The sequence below is a fragment of the Motacilla alba genome, chromosome 3, assembly GCF_015832195.1.
Source record: "Motacilla alba alba isolate MOTALB_02 chromosome 3, Motacilla_alba_V1.0_pri, whole genome shotgun sequence".
Lineage (NCBI taxonomy): Eukaryota > Metazoa > Chordata > Aves > Passeriformes > Motacillidae > Motacilla > Motacilla alba.
This window is the reverse complement of record NC_052018.1, coordinates 41,583,788-41,604,789: the sequence shown is the minus strand read 5'-3', so window position 1 is coordinate 41,604,789 and position 21,002 is coordinate 41,583,788. Positions and strand designations below refer to the sequence as shown.

General features: G+C 34.9%; 1 protein-coding gene across 5 annotated transcripts in view; it reads left to right on the top strand.

Moving 5' to 3' along the window:
* The window catches only part of ASCC3 (activating signal cointegrator 1 complex subunit 3), a 249,137-nt gene that overhangs the window by 116,319 nt on the left and 111,816 nt on the right, over positions 1 to 21,002 (top strand). For all 5 annotated transcript variants that reach the window (XM_038133665.1, XM_038133663.1, XM_038133661.1 and 2 more), the window contains one exon: positions 5,619 to 5,753. In XM_038133665.1, coding sequence (XP_037989593.1) covers positions 5,619 to 5,753 — 135 coding nt within the window. The remainder of the gene's footprint in view (positions 1 to 5,618; positions 5,754 to 21,002) is intronic.

Below are 21,002 nucleotides of genomic sequence, written 5' to 3'. Positions count from 1 at the left end.
TGTCACTTAAGGTCCATAATTGTTTTATCCATAGCCTTGAAATACATCCATATATCCATAGCCTGGAAATGACAGCAAACCCCCATATCTTTCAGTTTTACATAGTGGCAGATGATGCAATGTCACATTTTACATGGGCATAGCTGAGTGCCTCTCTGAAATGCCTGTGTATTGCTACATGCAGCATGCAGAACAAAAGGGAGAAATTAGGGATTTGCATGCCTAATTGCTGAACTAAGATGTTACTGAGATCTGGGATGTGATGTGATGCCTCACATAACTGAGTGTGGCAGTGGGTGGAAACAGAATCTTGAGGGAGGTCAAGGTTAGGGCAGCAAGAGGCTTGTGTGTGAGAGGACAGCAGGGATGCCTGGAGCTCTGCCTAGGGATGGATGATGAGCCAGCTGAGAGTTTAGGAGAAGGATTAGCCAGTAGATAGACATAAGCAGTGCTGTTGTGGGATTTTGCTACAGTCACTGCTCAGGAATAAAGTAAATGAGGCCTTCTTCAGACATCTAGAAGAAGCCTCATGTTTGTAGTCCCTGGTTTTCTGGGGAGACTTTATCACTGCAACGTCTGCTAGAAAGACAGCACAGCAGAGCAAAAGCAATCCAGAAAGTTTCTGGAGCACATTGATGACAATTTCCCAACACAGATGATTGAGGAGCTGATGAAGGTTCATGCTGACCATGAAGGTTGATGCTAACCATGAGATGGTGGAATTCAAGGTTCTAATGGAGGGAGCAAGGCAAAAAGCTGCACTGTCCTGACCTGCATGAGAACACTTTGTCCTTTTCAGAAATCTTGAAAGAATCCTATGACAGGTGGTCTGGAAGAGCTAGGGGATTTTCAGGAATCAGGTCTTCCAAGCTCAAGAACAGTCCATCCTGATGTGCAGAAAATCAAGCAAATGGCCCAAGGCAAGTGTGGATGAGAAAGAAACTCCTGACAAACATGATAAGGGAGGGTAAAGCAGGGACAGAAGACCCAGGAGTAATATAAAACCACTGTCCAAGCATGCAGAAATAGGATTAGGAAAGCCAAGCTCTGTTTGAAAGTGAGTCTGGCAAGGTGTGTAAAGGGTAGTAAGAAGGGCTTCCACAAGTTCAGCAGCAGCAGCAAGAAGGGAGCTAAGGAAAATGATGGCTCTTTACTGAATGGGACAGCAAACCTTGTGACATATAACATAGCTGTAACACCGAGATATTCAATGTTCTTTTTGCCTTGGTCTTGCTAGTAGGATTTGCCTAGGAATCCCAGAGTCCCTGAGGCAAATGGAAAAGATCATGACAGAAACTTATCCTTAGTCATACCCTTACTGTAAGAGAAATTAAAATTAAGAATAAGAAATATGAGAGTATTTCAAAATTTATGTAATAGAGCATTTTTTTACAGATAGATGTAGAACACACAAGGCAAAATTAAGGAAGAGCCAATAGGAAGAAAATAAAGAACTTCCAATATAATGCCCCTACCAGAACCCTTTACATAGTTTCGTGAATGGCATGAAAATGGGCTGGGGGAGGTTTAGGTTGGATATTAGAAAAAGATTTTTCACCCAGAGAGTGCTTGGGCACTGGAACAGGCTCCCCAGGGAAGTGGCCACAGCAGCAGCCTGACCGAATTCAAAAAGAATTTGGACAATGCTCTTGGGCACATGGTGGGATTCTTGGGGTTGTCCTGTGCTGGGCCAGGAGGAGGACTTTGATAATCCTTGTAGTTCTCTTCCAACTCAAAAGATTCTGTGATTCATAAGCAATAAAAAATTAGATGGGACTGTACAATAAAGCATTCACTAGGGTAATCACATTTTAAGTAAATATACATTTCCACATTAAAAAATACAGAAATTGAAATTATGGGGCACATGTCTAAAGAGTACTATTATTGCAGATAAATAAAAGAGCAAGAGCACACTGCAATAGTAAAAATACCTGCAAAGTGGAGTTCTTACCCTTTAAAACCTAGTATATCAAAATAGAAAAGTAGTTAGATAAATAGTGGTGTTAAATAGATTTTTATGAGATGATATGGAGTGTTTTGAAAAATTCTAGGTTTTGTTTGAACAGGGATGATTAGAAGTAATTTATTTGAGTGAATAAATCAAAATTAAGAGAGTAATCATTGGCAATCTATCAAGACTTCAAAATATATCACCTTACTGTTTTGATTAGCTGATGAAACATTATATATTTCTTTGTTAATAATTAATATTTTGTGTTAAAATATTGTATGGTATTGTGCAGCTTTGTTCTTCAACACAGTTTCTTAAGTATTTCTCTTGAATTTTATTTGGCTTCTCAACCTTGAATGAAAATTCATATATTCCAATCCACATTATTTAATGTTAAGTGATGAGTAAATGCAGTCTACCTTTAAATTGTGAATAATTTTTTGTAGAAAAGGAGGTATGTAAAAAATGTCTCATTAGCACTAGTTTGTAGGCAGCTTCATAATCCTTCAGTTTTTTGTAGTAAAAGATCTTAGTACACATGCAAATGATATCAATATTTCTTTTAAATACAAGATGTACTAACATTAATTAAAATAATTAGGAAGTAAATTCAAATTCTCTTGTTGCCTTAGTAAGTGACATCCTGTTCAGCTTTTTCCATTCCCATGGTGTTGTTTAATGTGCAGAAAGACTTTAATATGCAAAATATAAAAATCTGATAAAGCAAAAATAAGATTTCTAAGTTCAACTTTTTAAGCTTTAGTATAGGTCAACTTATGAAATTTCTTATTTATTGCTGGTTTTTTAGTTATTAGTTCTGGATAGTTCTTCATGAGTTACTGCGTTTGGTGAGAGGAATGGGAAATCACATTTATACACTACTATGCTATCAGTTAGATCTGGTAATCTAAGATATCTTGATTTAGCATAATTTTTGATCAAGAGCCATTAGTGAGCTCTGTGTGTTGTTTTCATGTATATTTTGGGTGCAATATACTTTTCATTCTGTAAATGCTGGGCATTGCAATTTTGAACTGTGTCTTGGCAGTTAGGGAGAAATCACAGCATGAGAGAAAAGCAGTTTTATTACTCTTTAGAATTAGGCTACATGTTAGAGTTTCACTTAGTCTGTGAGGTGGTTCCATTTAATAATGTGGAGGGAAATGTTTATAACATAAATAGGTGCCATTAGCAGTCCTTGGGGGAAAAGTGTTGAAACCTTTTTAGGAATTGAGTTTTGTAAAATACTTGGAGGAGTTTTCATGCTGACCTCAAGGCAGAAAATGTTTGAACAGATGAATCTGTTGATCAATATCCCTAACTGTTCATTTTCAGTAGAAGTAATACCCAGACCAAGAACCACATAAAAGAACATAAGAATTTAGCTGTGTGAAGCCAAACAGTGTCTTGAGGCTAAAATATAGATGCTTGTTTCTTTACCACATAATGAATATCAACATTGAATTAAATAAATTCATTCATTAGTATTAGTTTCTTTAAAAGGTATGATGCAAAGGGGCTGACAAGACCTAGGCCTTCTCTCATCTAGGAGAGATGTTCAGTAAGAGAATTGCTGAACTCAAGCATTCAAGTGACCAGCACTTTTAATAGGAAGATGGAAAGATAACTGAAAGAGTCAGCATGTTTCCCCAGAAAAATGATGCAACATTTTAAGGCTATCATATAGAATATCAGTTTGAGATATGTATTTTCCAGTGGGAAAAGTTAATCCAAGCATCTTTGCTGTCCAAGGCAGGAAGAAATGTATTTTGAGGTATTTCAAGTACCTGATTATACATTTTTAGTAATAATAGCACACTTCTCTGTGCTTTGGTGATGTATTAACATGTTTCATAAAGAATAAAACTTGGAATATGCAACTCTTTGGGGAATGCAAGCACTTCCTGGTATGAATTTTAAACGAAGTTTCAGTAAAAGGTTTTATTTGTTTTATACTGTGCAAAAATTCTGAGGAGGTAACCTAGCTAGAGACATTTGCTTTCTCCTTTCTTGTGTATTTTTTATTATTTAAAAGCTTTGGTTTCAGGAGAGCAGCAGCAGACGCTTTCAGCACTAGGGCTATATACACCAGAGCTGGCTTTGAACTGCAAAGTACAGATCTAATTACACAGCTTGTAACTGTGGAACCACTTCTCTCTATTCTAAATTACTTTTCCTAACTTATTTGCATAATGTAATGCACGGAGATTTTGCCACTGAAATACAATATTCTCTGACACAGTTAGGACAGGCTAAATTAACCCTCCTAAGACTATATTGCTGTCTTACAGTATATTTGATGAATGTTTACTGACTTCATTGGGGGAAAAAAACATCCAACAAGGTGTTATATGTCAATTTTTAGCTGGGGCTGGTTCTTTAAAAACATGTAGTGATGTACAGAGATTACAAGATGCAACAAGATGCAGAGATTGTTGTCTGTCTGAAACCTTCAGGTTTTTTAGTCAACAATTTTGCAATCACTAAATTTTTTCAGGTGTTGATATGTGATCATTTAAGAAAAGCCAATGAATTCAGCTGTACATTATTAAACCAGTGGCAGATAAATATAAAAAAAAAGTTGCATATCTGAAAATTAGGTAGAAAATAAGAAAAAATAAGAACTGTAGAAAGGCTTCTGGGTAGAGGACAGTTACACAATGCTTGTTTCTTAGTTACTGTCTGCATACTGAGGTCTTACTGAATGAATGATTGCTATGGTGTCAGAGATTGTCATACATGCAGGGAGAAGCTTTAGAAATCATAACTGAAGCTTTATTCCAAGACTCTGCTAACTAAAAGCAGAAACATGTGTGCTTTTTTTGTTTATACTTGATGAATTTATTGAAATATATTGAGTATAATAGGCAGAAGAGAAAAGGAACTCAATGTGGTCCCAATCCATCTGTCCCATTCCAGTTCTTGAGGCATGTATACTGAATGCCCCTGACTATCAAAGGTCCTAGAGCCCACAGGGTTGTTTCTAGACATACATTATGGCAGGCAGTAATCAGAAAAAAAGAAAGAATATTTTAGTTGCTTTTAGGTAAAAGACTCCAACTCTTTTTTGAGATCTTTTGACATTCTCACCAGCATGAAAAAGAAAAAGTAAAAACATTTCTCTCAAACAGTTTGATTAGTGTTTTCATGGCTTTTGAATATTGCATTAGTGGTCCTGCTGTTAACAGTGGTAATATTCTTGTGGGCTTTTAACTGTGAGCATTGCAGAGTAGTTCTCTTCTGTTTGATTGGTTTTTCTTTTCTCACATAGCCAGGTTGTAGCATCAGAATGTTTATCAGCCCAGTATTTGTTTCCAGATCATTTGGGATGTGTCAAATAACACAACTCTTTACATCAATGTTAATCTCAGTACTTTGTGAACATGAACTATTTATGGTCAACAATTGTTCTCTATTTTTAAAGACTTTAGAATTTTTAAAATATACAATCTTCTCAAAAGCTCTTTGAAAATATTAAATACAATGTAGGCAGGATCATCCTTTAATTGCTTTTGAGTGGCATTAGTTTTCATCAGTATGTCAGGTATTAACTAGTTTTTGTCATTCCCATAGGCAACATTTTGTAATTAAAGCATTTTCATTATTTGATTAAACCTTTTTTTTTTTATTATTTCTCATTGGCCCTGTTTCTTTTTGTCTAAAGGTGATGGTGTTTGTTCATGCTAGAAATGCTACAGTACGAACTGCTATGGCTCTTCGAGAAAAAGCAAAAAACAATGGTCATATTTGTCACTTCTTGTCACCCCAAGGGTCAGAATATGGACAAGCTGAAAAACAGGTAAGTGAATAATTTACACTGGTAGTCTTTTCAGTCTTGCAATTGATATTTTTTACAAGAGAGTCCAGCATGGGAATAGATGCAGCAGTTTTGAGCTTCTGAGGAGATTTTGCTTTGAAAAGTCATATGAGGTTGCTGAATTGAATAGGGGAGCAGAAGGAGTAATAGTAAAGGAAGAGCAACGTCTTGTTATTTTCAGTTTGTTAAGATAAAGCTGATAATTGTGTTTTATGCAACTTGCACTACTTGACAGTAACCTTCATGTTTGCATCTAAGGAAGTCTCTAAACCACCAGTTTCAAGGAATATGCCATTATATCAGCTGAAAGAATATTTCCATAACAATTCTTAATTCTGTGCTGTGTGTGGCATTTATATTTGGTGGTATCAAATGAAGTCTAAAGATTATATTTAGCAGTGTCTTTTTAACATCCCATGAAAAATAAGGTTCTTTCTCTTTCTGTAATTGATTTCTTCCCATGAACATAGAGAAGATACTTACTGGAAAAGTTTTAATACATATGGGAGATACTTTCTTGCACTGGCAAATATAAACTCTTTAGTATTTTGGACCTGTGAATTACAATCCTCTGAGGGTTTTAGGTTCTTGTGTCTGTTGTTAGTTATAATAAATATGTTACTTTATTATGTACCTCTGAAGAGAATGTGAAAAGATTCATTCAGTCTTAGTGATTATGAATGGAGCATAGATGTTACAGTTGGCAGAATCAGATTTCTGAAACATAGAGAAATTTGGGTAAATTATGTTCTTTTTTGCAAGATGCTTCTGAGTTATAATAAATATTTTAAAACTATGCTCTTATAAGTTGATGTCATTTTATTAAATATAAAATTAAATATTTTATATTTAATAAAATAGCATATTTAAAAGCCCCTTTTTTCTAGTAGATGCTAGGATCTGCTGTATTTTAAAAATAGCATCAAACTTCAACTTGAAGACCCCAAGTTTCTACTATTACACTAACTAATGCTGAACCTTTTTTCATTAGATTTCTTAGAAAAAAACCTGAAACTCTTTGTTTATTAAAAGTAATGTTAGTTTTTTTATGGTAATGCAAGAAAAAATGAAGCTATTGAAAATACTAGTACTTATTTAGACAGTCAAAATTATTGCTTAAGAAATTAAGAAAAATTTTATGCTTATTTCAGCAGTGTATATTTTGTGTGATATCTGTCAAAGAAGAATTCTTCCAACTCACTGCGTATGTCAGTGAAAACAGCTCCTGTATCTTTAGTTTTATTTTTCATTAATTAATTAAATTAGATTAAATTAATTAGCGATATTCCTGTGTCGATGGAAACCACAAAACTGTCACAAAGAAAATTTCTCAACCTGTTTGGAATATGTGTAATATGAATGTGGTTTGATATGCTGTAATCCTTATCGCTTGTGGATGTAGCAGTAGATTTCATCTCTGAGACAGTGCATCGAATGCTCCGAACTGGAAAGCACAGACAGGGAAGTGGAGGAGAGGGAGTTATGTTCTCTGTTAGGTTGATCTTTGGCTGTGCAGAGCCCCACAGTGAAACTGGACATGTGCAGCTCCTGTCTGCTTCAAGGTGGGAGCAGGAAGGAAGGGTCTGGGAGGTTCTGGTTGAGATCTGTTGTGGACTACCTGTTCAGACAGACGTAGTGGTTGTGATTTACTCTAGTGGATGGATACTGGCAGAAGTCTCCCCACTTCATTTTCAACCATTATCTGGGATAGTGGCATTATTTAGGCCACCCATGAGGTTCATAAGTTACACTTAGGGACTGCTTTTGAGTCCAACCAGGCCCCTACTTTGCTGCTCAAGAATTGGTGACATCCATTTCCATGAATGGCAAATTTTGTTGTAGTGATTGAGCATGGGATTCAGGGGAAGGTTGTGATGGTAAACAGTGAGACTTAGAACTTTGGTCTTTGGGAGAGCAGTCTTTGGCTTATTTAGAGAATTACACAGTAGAATCTGTTGGGAAGCTGCCATGAAGCAGACAAATCTCTCTGCTTTTACATTGAAGAAATGGCTTGAGTAGGGAGGCATTCACCTTCACTGAAAACAGTGATGACTTGGCATCATAATTCAGGAAGTGAGGAAGAAACTGGGAAAGAGAGAGGTAAATGAAAGTGAGTACTTAAATTGTAAGCTTTACATGCTCTTCATAAAAAATGCAAGTAAAATATTGTCACTATATAGGTTCATGTGAAATGTATTTGTTATTCTGAGCAAACTCCCAAGAGAATTTGAATTCTTGTGTAGCAATACTACTCTTTTAATATGAAAATGTAAGCATCATCCCTTTTTCAGAAAAAGCCGTAGACAAGATCAGTACTAATGGTACACACTTCCAAGTGTTCTTACAGAGAAACTTGAGGCATAAAAATGCAACGTGCGAAATTATGGAATCTTTCCCAACAGAATTTTAAAAATTCTTATAAATCAGTACCTAGGAAGAGTGTGAAAGATGAGGCAAAATTGACTTACAAACCAAGGCTGGTGATGATTGTCTGGGAAAGCAAGAACAACAAGTGTGACTGTCAGTAACGAACAAATTTATAACCAGATAAGAAGGAAGAGGTGTGAAGACCAGAGTGTCCTCACACCTGGCTGAAGACCAGCCAGGATTGGGTAAATTTTTTCAGCAGCCAGGAGGGGACCTGGCAGTTATTCTATACCAACTCACATCATTGCTGGGGGCAGGGGGAAGGGAGTGTCTTCTGGGCAGAAGGGGTACCTAGGTGCAGGAGAGTAGTCTGGTAACATCAGTTCCAGCAATCACGCGTGAATTGTTCCCGTCTTTCTTGTGCCCTGTGTCATTAGTGTTGTTGCTGTTACTGTTTGTTTTCTTCCCTTGCTGCTGTTTCCCGTAAATTGTTCTTATCTCAACCCATGATCTTCACCTTTTTGCCTCCAGTTCTCCACTCCAGCACAAGGGGAGGCTGTGTGTGTGTTGCGGCGGGGGCGGGGGGAGAAGCAAGCAAGTAGTGCGTGGTTTGGAGACTCTTGGTGGGGAGCAGTAAATTGGGGAGTATCATCCCTAAACCATGACATATAGCAGTGAATGAGAGGGAATTGTGTGCTCAAGCAAGGATCACATAACCTTCTTGTGTCTGTCTTGAGTCTTGCAACGGCTATGAAGAGACAGAAGAACTTTAAATTCTTCCAGTGATCAGTATATGTCATATGCACATATTACATGAGTGTAAATTTGGATTCTTTTACTTCTTGTGCATGTAAGTGCAATCTAGATATTGGGAAAAATAGTATTTTTTATTACTGTTGTTAGTGTTTTACACAAATTAGATACTACAGTGTACTTAAGGGCTCCTTCACCGTCACACATAAATAAATCAGTAACGGGAATACTAAAAATAGAGTGAAGGCCTAGTCATACTGAAGTCAGTAGCAAAAACACCCCCAGTAACTTTTCTCAATATACTTCCATTTGTCCTCTTTCAGGATCCATTCAACAAACAAAGCTAAATTATATTCATTTTATTTGCAATAAAAATTAATTATTTTGTTGATTATGGCTCTGTTACCTAATACCTATTGTCTACAAAAGGCGTTTTCAAGATATTGAGAGAATTTGTGGGTTTGTGTTCTCTGTTCATCAGAAGCTTGCTGATTAAACTAATGTGAATATACTGTCACAGCATGTATCTTTGAGGCATATTTTTATTTATATACAGTTAGCACAATGAAGATACTAATCAAATAAGATATATAGTCTGCCAAGGCAGCAACTGTGCATAAACAGCCATCAATAATCATAAAATGAGTAATATGCTAGCAACATGTCTCTGAGCAATTAAGGCTCTTACATATGAAGACTTATGAGTACACCAAAGATTTCAGTGATTAGAGCATGTGGTGGGTTGTTACTAAAACTATTACTGTTCAATCTAAATTTTCTTTTTCTTTCTTAGCAGTAAATATTTCCAACAGAAATAGCTATATTAAGAGCAGTTATGTATGTGCATCTTACCAAAGGGTTTTACCATCATGTATTTTGTCATAGGAACTTTCAGCACCAGTATTTTTAAAGATTTCAAAGTGTAACAGATAAAGAAAGACACAAGGCACGGTGAAGTCAAGATGGGTATAAAGAAGTTGATTTTTTTCCTTAACTTTCTGCTTTCTTTCCAATAACGCATCCTGGAATTAAACAACAGAAGCTATAAAGCAGTGCCTGAATCAAGTACATTGCTACATTCAGGTACTTCTGAAAGTGCTGAAGTTTTCTCCTTCAATGGTAATTCTAGTGCTGGAGAGGTTTACTGGCTAAGGTACAAACTTCAGTACCACATAGGTGTACACACAGAGCCTACATTTACAGGCTTAAATGACTGTCATCAGGAATTGTATCTGTACAGTTTTCTATCATTACAACTGTTAGGAAAAAAAAAAAAGAAAACGTCGTTGCAGACAACTGTGGTCCTAAACAGAACAAGTCAGAGCTGTAGAAATACTGCAGGGACACACTAATTGATTCATAGTTTTTGTGTACAAGAAGGACCAGCTGTTGTGAAATTTTTATAATGTGAGGTAGGGAATTGAGCAAGGCACAAAATTCTGTTTGAGCTCCAGTAACAATTTCTAAAATGTTTATAGCCTTGACATGTGTAATTCTTCATGTCTGAATTGGCCTGCCTAGTGCTCTAGACCCAGAATCTTATGCTAGTTCTCGTCATTGACTTAAATTTTTTTCCCTGACAAAGTTTTTATTCATTTAAATAGCAAATTATTGTTGTTAGAGGTAGACCAAGCTACTCAGAAAGTCTTTCAGTGGCAAATTGAGAGGGCCAAGAGATTATAGTGGGAAGAGCATTCACAGTCTTCTTCCTTAGGCATTTGCTGTTCAAAGGAGCTAATGTTCTAGACAAACAGTGCGTCTGACCCAGCACAGCAGTTCTTACACCTTACACGATAAATCAGATACATTTTATTCAATAAGCTGAGTATTAACACAATAAAACACAACTTTTAAGAGCTTTTCTAGGTTCTTTTTAAAATCCATTCTCCAAACATGACCTGGTTTCTTTGTTCCTGAAGCCTCCAAGCTCATCTGTAGGTGAGCCAAGTGGTGGTGTGGAACAGCTCTGTGCTTGCAAGCACTTACCATTCCTTCAGAGTGTTTCTATTTCCAAACTGTATCTTTAATCAGCATGTTCATATTTTAAATTTTTGATCACTGGTACAAATATTAAATATCCATAGGTCAAATTGGATCTCTGAAGACATTGACATTCTGTCATGTGAAAGTTCCTATATACAATTAATTTCTTCAGTCATCATTGCATGATTCTAATCTCTTTTATAAATGAAATTAATTTTATATAGTACTTAATTCCCAATGCTGCATCATATAAATGAAATTTCTGACAGAAGTTTAACTGTATTATATCAGTGCTGTGTGATGCAGAGTGATTAATCTAAGCTTCATAATGGTAATATCATGTTTGTCTGACAAGAGCTATCTTGTATAAATGGATGTTTATTGGCACTGTTCCCAAATTTAGCAGACTAGGGGCCATTCAGTCTTGCCATTTCATTTGACATGAAATTTAGCAATACCTGGCAGAGAATAATCTTGATAATGTAATACAGTCCTTATTTTGTATTCTGTATGCAGTTTTTGCTGTAATGGATAAATAACATACTTAGAATCATCTGAAATCCAGTATATGACTTATAAGAATAAGTAATGCTCAAATCATACATGTTCTAGTCTAGACACAGCAAATGGAAGTAAAGGCTGCTTCACAGGATGAACTGAAAAAAAAGAGTAGTTAAAAGCATTGTATTCTTTACTGACCTTAAAAATTCAAAAGCAATTACTAATCCTCTTAATTATCTGTCAAACATTTTTAAACTATTAGAAATTAATTTTTAGAGAGTATTCATCAAATATTTAATGTGTAATCATTTGCCTGACATTTAATTATTTCAAAGCAATCCTCATTTGATTTTTGTTTTACTAATAACATATCTAATATTTGATATACCATTAAAAAAACTATAAAAATAAAATGAGGATATCTATACAAATACATTACGCTATAATAAATGTCAAACATATATTGATGTTCCATGTTTGTTTTATAATTACTGGTTTTTTTGTTTGTGAAAAATATTTGCTGATTGTCTCTCAGAGAAGGAAGTGAAGCGCTCTGTATTTCTCTCATGGGATATTTTATTCAGCACTCCTGCTTGAAGGTCAGAGACAAAATTCATGATAAGATGTGATCCTAAAAATTCAGGTGTTAAAGAAAAAGGTGTTCTGTATCCAGCGATTCCACTGTTTCAATGAATCCTGAGCTGTGGAATTTAGCATTCTTATTCAGATAGACACTTCAGTTTTGGGGAGGCCTTTTTACAGAGGGATGTATTGTAAGCAATAGAAAAATATTGCCTTCAGTTGTTTAGCAGTATTCCTAGATATTAAAGTTAAGTGTAAAGTGTTGTAAACTGAAATAAAAAGTTGACAGAAACAATAAATTTCTTTTTGCTTTTGCTTTTCCTGACCTTTACAAAGGAAAACCGCCTGAAGTTTGATGTATATTTTTGTTATTATAATAGTTACTTTTTTACGTGTCATTCTAGAAATTGTATTTGCAGAGCTTTAAGTTTGTAGTTCTGTTTTCAGCTTGGTGCTCTGTGTAGTCCTGTATATTGTTTACAGTCTGCTGGAATTTTCTAGTGTTTTTATTATGAATCAGAAGGTATAAACTATATGGTATAGACTGAATTCTGTTATCAACTGTATTTCTAAAAATCAGTCTCTTATCCAAGGATTTCAGACTTCTTGTCTTGTCTCTCAGGCTCTGATAGTATAGCACAAGTAACAGTCTTCTGCTATCCTGTGAAAAAATAAAATGGGCATTTCCCCCCCACTAATCTATGGGCTTGATTGTATATTCTGTTTTATCTATCATGAGTGTCAACTTGATATGCAACAATGCTTAGTTTCATCCTGTTTATCACTGGAAAGCCACCTCATGAATATTTGTTCTACTTCCAGAAGCTGCACCGCATTAGTAATGGATCTCCTAGAAGAAAAATGGGTTAGCAAACCTTTTCTAGAATGATCTCTGAGGTTGCAAATACAGCTGACAGGGGTGCTGATGTTTTTCTTTAAGGAACTACTGAAAGAGGTTTTATGCTTTTGTAAAGAGCGTCTCAGCTATTTCAGAGTTATTCAGGTTAAAATCAGTAATGGATTTAGCCACTGTAAATATAAGATTTAATGCCTTTTCTTGCTAATCCTCCATGGAAATGCTCTGATAAACTCTGGGATAATGTGTTGCCTATAGCATCCCCTTTCATTGTTGACAAAATTCCTATTAAATACTAAATGTGCTTAGTAAGATCATTTGAAACTGTTGTCATATTTATAACATGATTAAACGTCTCTCCTTAAATAAAGTCTACCGCAGTCTTCTGCAAGGTAGTGCAGTCTTTGCATTCAGTAAATTCAGACTTTAAGGTAAATAAATTTGTTTAAATGTTTTATGCTTAGTGCTTAGTGCTTCAAAATATAGGAACTGAAATTCAAAGTTATATTGATTAAAAGAATGTCTTTAATAGGTAATTCTCTTTAAGACTTCTTTTACATGACTGATTAAAATATACTGAAACTTCTTTCTCTGTGGGATATGGGAAGAATATTAGGCTAATAGAGGTTCCTTGGTGTCAGGCTGTGACATTGCTTGCTGTAATGAGTAGTTCTAACAAGTTATTTGGTTGATGCTGCAATTACAGGGGTTTGCACAGTCAGGAGCAGCATATGTGTATTTTTTTTCTTTTAAAATCAGCATAAATGTTGATATTACTGTAAAACCAACTGATTTAAATAGATGAATGTATTAAAGGTTTAATACCTTTTTCTATTTTCCTATGCATTCTTAGCTATTGCTTATTTTTTACATAAACATTTGTGATCTCTTTGTCTTTCCTGAAATTTTAACTTCATTCTGGGCTCTGAGAGAGAAAAGCCACACAACATTCCTTTTTCCCTTGACTGTGAAAATCTCCTTCAGTTAGCTATGAGGATGCTTTAACATGTAATCCAGATCAAAAAGTTTGCTGTGTCTTTTCCCAGTAGTTATTAATCAACAGCTTCCCTGGATAAGAGGATTTCAACTTGAAATCTCATTCATTGTATCAAGTATATTTGGATATTGAATAGCTGTGCTAATCATAAAGGAACAAATTATCAACTTCTGAGACATTTGGGAGGGAAAAGCAAAAACAAAACCAGTATGATTGTTTTGATTTTCACAAGTTTAGGGACCAGGACTGCATTCTTTGTACTTCAGTAGCACAGCCTACCACCTGCTTTTCATTTTTGCCAGCACTTGTTTTCACCATGTGTAATCAGGTCAGGTGTATATTAAAAATATGTGAGGTGTCTTGAATGGATAAAGCTCCCTTTTCTTCATTTTGTTCTGTCATTTAACAGGCTCAAAGGCAGGCAATACCTAACCAGTGATGAGCACTCCAGCAAGAAGAAATTATAAATATTCAAGTCAGTATAAGTGCTCTCTGCCCTAGCCCCTTTTCAGCCCAAAGAGCTTGGTTCTTCAGCCAGTTTTCAGCTGCTTTCAATCCATGGACCCCTAGGTCTTGCTGCTTTTCCAAAATGTGCAAGTTAGTTCTAGTTTGCAGTGTGTAACCTCACACAATATGTTCACAGTAAGGCTGTAGACAATTTTTCAGGCACCTTTTCTGTATAAGGTGCACCAAGCCATACTGGCAAATGATTCTGATCACATGCAATTTTAGTACCTTTGTATGGAGATCATGTGCTGACTAAAAGATAGTGTTTAAAGAGATCCTATCTACTCAGCAATTAATTTGTCAGGAAATAGTGTAGCTACAGTAATTATTAGTAATGAAGATTAATAATTGAAAAGTTAATAACAATTTGAAGGGTTTCTGCATTGTACGCTGACAGTCAATGCCGCTTGTTGATCAGTTGTACTTTCAATTTCATGGTGATTATATTGTCCTCCAACAGGCTTGATACTGTTCAGTGATGGACATTCTTTTAGAAAACAGTAAACAAAGAAAGTAAATTTTGCAAGGTCCGATAAATTGTATTTTATTTTAGTTTTTTTTCTAGCAATCACACTTGACTTTAAAAAGTTCATCACAAAGTACTGTTCTTCAGGGTTGTAAATGAAGCATGCAGTGTCTTGGTTTTTTTAAGTGGTTGGAGATTGCTTTAAAGATTCAGGCCGTCAGAGAACACCCTTTGTAGTTGTCTTTACTGAAATAAAATTCAGAACAAAACCTGTAGTTCACAGCTGTCCTGTAGAATAAATATATGTGCTTTCTTCTAGAATTGCTTGATGTTTTTCCTTCAGAGTATCACTGTTAACTGACTGTGTCCCCTTTGCTCCCTGAGGATTCATGCAATTTTTTTTATATCGTAAAACAAGGAAGGTATAGAATATATTTGAACTGTTATTTTTTAAAAAATTTAAGGGTCTGACCCATTATGATTGGAAAATACATTTTCATAAACACCTAAAATAACAGAAAACATCACTGCAATATTGGGAACTGTCTCACACTGTCTCTTTAAAATCATGATTAGAATCAGTGCAAGTAAATAGATTCACCAAGGTACGTTTAGATGCTTGATTCACGTTTTTGTTTAGAAAACATTATTTTATTAACAAGTGGGAAAAATACTGAATTTCAGTTCATATTCTTGATTTCATTTATTTTCAAAATAATGAAGCTTTTCAAATACTAGTTTCATTATGGTTTGATGGTTTGATGAAATTATTTAGGTATGTGTGATGACTATTTCAGTTGTCATTCACTTTCTACTTCCAACTCCTCCAAATACCATCGTGTAGGCAAATTTCATTGGGATTTATAACTATTCTGTTAGTCTATTTGCAAAAGATACAGTCTTGTTCAGAACTGGACAGGGGTGTTTTTGGTTTGAAGCTGGCAAAGACATCTTATTAAGATGAACTGGGAAATAATGAGTAAAATGGGCACACACTTTTAAGACTTTTAAATGGAAGAGTAATTAGAGGAAAATATAAAGAGTGAGTGATTTCAATTGAATCCTCATTCCAGTAATTCCACATACTGAGAGCCAGAGGTGCTTTGGAGAAAACAAAATAAGTTAAAAAGTAATTGAGCATATTTCTAGAAAGTTGTGGAGATTTATTTCTAGAGAACTGCCAAATATGTATTGCCATTTATTTCTTTCTGTAGTCTAAGTTTGATTACATGTATAGTCAATCTCTGGTTTTTAGCATATCTTTTATATCTTTTATGGAAGCCTTGGTATCTGCAAGATTAGTTGTATCTTCTTTTATCTTGGTTGTTTTGAATTCATCCTAAGATCCTTTGAACTGGAATTTCAAAAGTCAGACAAGGATCAGAGGAATCCCTGCTTGCTAGGAATCATTGTTTTGTAGGAAAGCATTTTGTTGTGTAAAGCCACAAACTACTACTCTTTAGACTGTACAGATACCATTGCTTGTCAGCCTTCTCAAAGTCAAGTTAGAATTTTGCCTAAATTTGCCAAATCTCTTTTGAACTACTCAGTTATTTCAGAAACCTTTTTATTGCTGCATCAAAATGAACAGAAACTGATTATAGTGTTTCCCAAAAAACATAAAAATCGGAAGACCGGTATTTTTTTCCCACAACTGAGATTTTTTTGAATGAACATCATATAAATATGCATTTGGATAAATCTAAATGTACCATGTTGTAATTTTTGGCTTATTTGAGTAAAAAAAAACAGAACTAAAAATTATGTATTATGCTAATGGGAACTAGAGTAACAGCATCATGTTTTTGACAAGTGTAGAGTATACACAAGCTGGGCATGAACTATAATGAAAACGGGTAGTTGACAAAATTAAGCTTACTGTGTATTGTGAAATGAAAATGAAATTGCTAAAAATATGGAAGGCAGATTTGTAAGTATACAGTTTGTGAGAAGATGCTGGAAGAGTGCAGATAGGAAGACAGCAGTACTAGGAGACTTGTGAATTCCAGTGCTGAACTATGAATTCTTAAAAAAATTATTGTTCCCCATTCCGCCTATCAGACCTTCATCTCTGGACAATACCACTGAAAGTAGATGAAGAATTAATTTTAGCCATCAAAGCTAAAAAATGAAAATTTTTGAAATTTTTTAGAACTTGAGAAACTTGAGAACATTGAAACATGTTTGAAGCATTACTGAAAATAGTTACTTGTATTTAAGTTTTGCTGTATTGGGATAGTTTGCCACCTCTGGAAGAAAACTACAGAAGGGATTTCAAAACTTTTCACACAATTCATCTCGTGAGTCTTTTCAGTGACAGAAGGCCGAAATTGTGAAAATGTGAGTCTCTGAAATGGGTGTCAACATAGGCCAGCCAGAAAATTCCTAAAATATGGAGAGGCATTGATGAAGCTTAGAAAGGGTTCTAAAAAAAAAAAATAGCAAATTGTCCACGTTTTCCAGTAGATACAACAGGACTAAAACCAAAATAAAGTTTTCATAGCTAAAACTAAGTAAAAAAAAAAAAAAAGGATACTTTTCCCTAACAATCAAAAAATATCTTCTTGGAAATAAATACCTGTTACCTGGGGAAAGATGTTATGTGTACATCTGCTGATTGCCTGAACTTAGCAAGAGCTGAAATATTCCACCCTGCACAGCAGCTAAATACCTGTGACCAGAAGAGCTTGCAGCATCTTGGTTCTTTGGGGGGTGATGTTTGCTGGTTGCTGCTCAGTTTTCACTTATAGTGATTTTTTTTTCCAAATAAGTAAATGTAAGATCTTTTCTATTTGAATAAAGTTCATGGCCAGCATTTTTAAGAAGCCTTGTTGATTTCTGCTAACTACTCTGAGGATCTGTCCTTTTCTATTGGGGATGTTGTGTGAGCTATGAGTGCTAACACTACGAGATGAAACTTGAATTTGCTGTCATTATTGCTGTGTTTAAGGTTACGACCTTTAGCTAGTAATTAATGTGCTAGGGATTCCTCTCTGTCTTATTTTCTTTTTCTAAGACAAAAACCGTGACTTGCATATTTAGAAGTTCTAAAATATTGAGAACTGTTGACAAAATGCTAAAAGCCTAGTACTGGAGGGCAAACCCTGAGGTTCTTGAATTTGGAGTATCAAAAGCATTGCAAAAGTCTTTCAAAACTCTTGGTAATAATAATAATAAAAGCTGGGGAATCAAAGGCCATTGCATCAGGGATGATGCACATTTTCTTTCTGTGAGGGTACCTCTGGCTTTGATATGCATGAATTTTGTAATCAAATGTAGAATTCTAGGGCACAGTCTTTGATTCTAGTGATCACTTTTTCCAAGTATTGTGCTTTGTATGTTTATCAAGGACAACATTCAGGAGTCTGAAGTGTTTGAAACTGTTAATATTGTATTTCCCTGCTTTCATTTAAACTGTGGTATTGCTGAATAATGGAACAGAGCCCTAGCTGGTTTACAGTTGAAGGATCTCATTGGAAAACATACTAAAAGTAATGGAAAATACACTGTTGGCTTTGGAGTAAGCCCTGAGGACACAACTTAATACAGCACAAAATAGTGTTTCATAGAGAAAATACAGCACAGTGTTTAACTTTTTGCAGGTATGGATATTCTGCAAGCTTCTGGAACTGAAAGCAATAAGAAAATGCCAATTTGTCCCAATGATTCAAGGATTTAAAACACTTATATAGATACATCAGTATATAGATACACCAGTACTGCTTATAATCTTTTCATGATCCCTTACACTCAGAAATTATTTTCTGGGCTTTTGTTCAATTGTTATAGCTTAGTTAAACAGTCTTTTTGCTGCCTTGGAACATTGAAAACCTACCCATTTTTTTTCCTCCATTGACCTGTAGTTACAAAACAGCTGTAATAGTTATTTTCAGGTATGCCCTTAGGTTTTGTTCTTCTGAAGGGGCATATTCCTTGAAGTAACCACCAAGATCTCTTGTCTAAGGAAATTATCCAAGATAATTGTCCCAAGAGACTCCAGTAGTTTTCTACAATTCTTTGATTCAGCATCACATATTTACTGAGTACTGTCAGATTTACTGAGTTGGCAGTCATAGCCCCATTTATTAATTTTTCCTACTTGTTCCAGTTTCTTTAAATTTCAAATTTGCACACTTGTGAGGAAAACAGATATTGAATGAAAACAGATATTTTCATAACAAAAATAGGGTGAAAGTTAGCCAGAAATACCCAAAACTATTAATAAGCCTGTAAAAGGAAAAATAAAGTGATAGTTAACAACCTAAATAGTATAGCTAGAGCATTTCAGAAAAAAAAAAAAAAAAACAAGATCTATAGGATGCTGTCCATGCACAAATTCATGTTCTGGGTAGAAGCTTCACAGTTTTCATCATGAAATAGAACTAGTATTGGTAATTAGTTGAGAACTAATTTAATCGAAAGCAGTATATAAGGTTATTTCAATTATGTATATATGAATTCCAACTATAAAGAAGGCTTTGGTTTGGAGAGAAATAAGAGACTGCAGGAAAATTATGCTGTTACGGATTGAGCCTAGAAACCTCTTTGTTGGGATTTAAAATATTTTCAAAGTATTTTCCTAGTGCAGAAATAAATATGTCCTAGAATAAGGGAGGTGAAACATATCAGTTACAATTTTAAGAAAACAAAGCAAATGGAGATTTTTATTTCATTTTTCGAGTCAGTTTTCAATCCTGAGTATTGAGAGCCACCTTGTGGCAGTACCTTTTAATGCACATAAATGACGCTGATTTTATGGTCGGCAAAGGTCCTTGATCCCTGTTTCACTTCTGAGCATTTTGATGACTGAGAATTAAAATGCGTTCGATTTCCAGGCATTTGCCTGAGGTGCAGCACTCTTCTTGACTTGAAAGACGGATTCTTTACATTCGTATGAAATTTCTAAGATAATTTTTTTCTTATTCCCTTCTTTAGTCTTTCCTTTTCCTCTTCCTGCATCCATTAATGGATGATATTATAAGCACAGGACAGATAAGGTACGAGTGTAATAATTATAATGTGTCATTTACTTGCATAGTACATATACATATTTATTTATAGCAATGTAATACAGGCTGCATTCACTTTTTCTTAAAAAATTCTTGAACACATATTTTAGGAAGCTTAAAAAATTGACAGTTTTAAGCATTTATTTCTTTATGTCTTTTAGTCATTGTTTTGATTACCAGAATAACACTTAATATTAAATATGAAAATTCAATATTTATATCTTTAAAATTTGTATTTACCCTTATAAAAGATATGTATGCAATTAGCTTCCAGCATCAGAACAGGGATTAGATGAAGAAAATGCACGGGGATCAATTGATTACACTTGAACACAGATTTACCAAATGGTTCTATGAGTTTTTGTCTTTTTTTGAGGGAGAAAGATCAGCTTTTTTGTGACTGTAAAGGGGCTGATGGGAGTTCACGAGTTAAAGCCATAGTCTAGATTTCCTTGAGTTCAGTTTTCTGTTCTGTAATCTAAAGTATATGCTGTGTGTAATGGTGGAGGTTGAAAGAAAGGGCCAATACTCTATAAAGCATTTTCTTTTGGGGTTTTGAGGGGGTAGGAGTGAAATTCCTCGTAAAGCTTATATTGTCTTCTGGTATTAATGGAAATCTCTCTTCCCCTATGACTGAATTTATACTCAGAAATCTCAACTTTTGGGATTTCACAGTCAAGTCATTTTATCAAATACAAAAAAGTCTGGAATTTTACTCTCAAACTAAAAATTAAACCAATAACTGTAGAAAATTTGACAGATAAGAAAAAAAATCACTTAACCCCTCTTATCCTTTTTCTTCTTAGGGAAGAATTAAGTTGGCATTTAATCCCATTATTTATCTGACCACAGTTTGGGAACATTTTGATAGGAGTATGTTCTTATCAGCTTTGTCACATGGAGAAAAACTGAGTTTTGTCATGCTTTCAAGTAGCCTTGTGACCTGTACTGAGTCTGGTGATGCCAGACTGTGAATTTGTGCATCTGTTTGTCCATCGCAAAGGAAGGGCTGTAGGAATGTAATTTTGGGGTTGCATAATTACATTTGGGAATTCTTACAAGTCTGAAGTGAGTTTGTGATAAATAATGTCTCCTGATTAAGTTGCCATTGTCATCAATAGAAAGAATGTGAAGTCTCCATTCCTACTTTTACTATGATGTTCCTTAGTTCTGTTATGTTATAGCATTTAAAACATAGGATGATCTGATT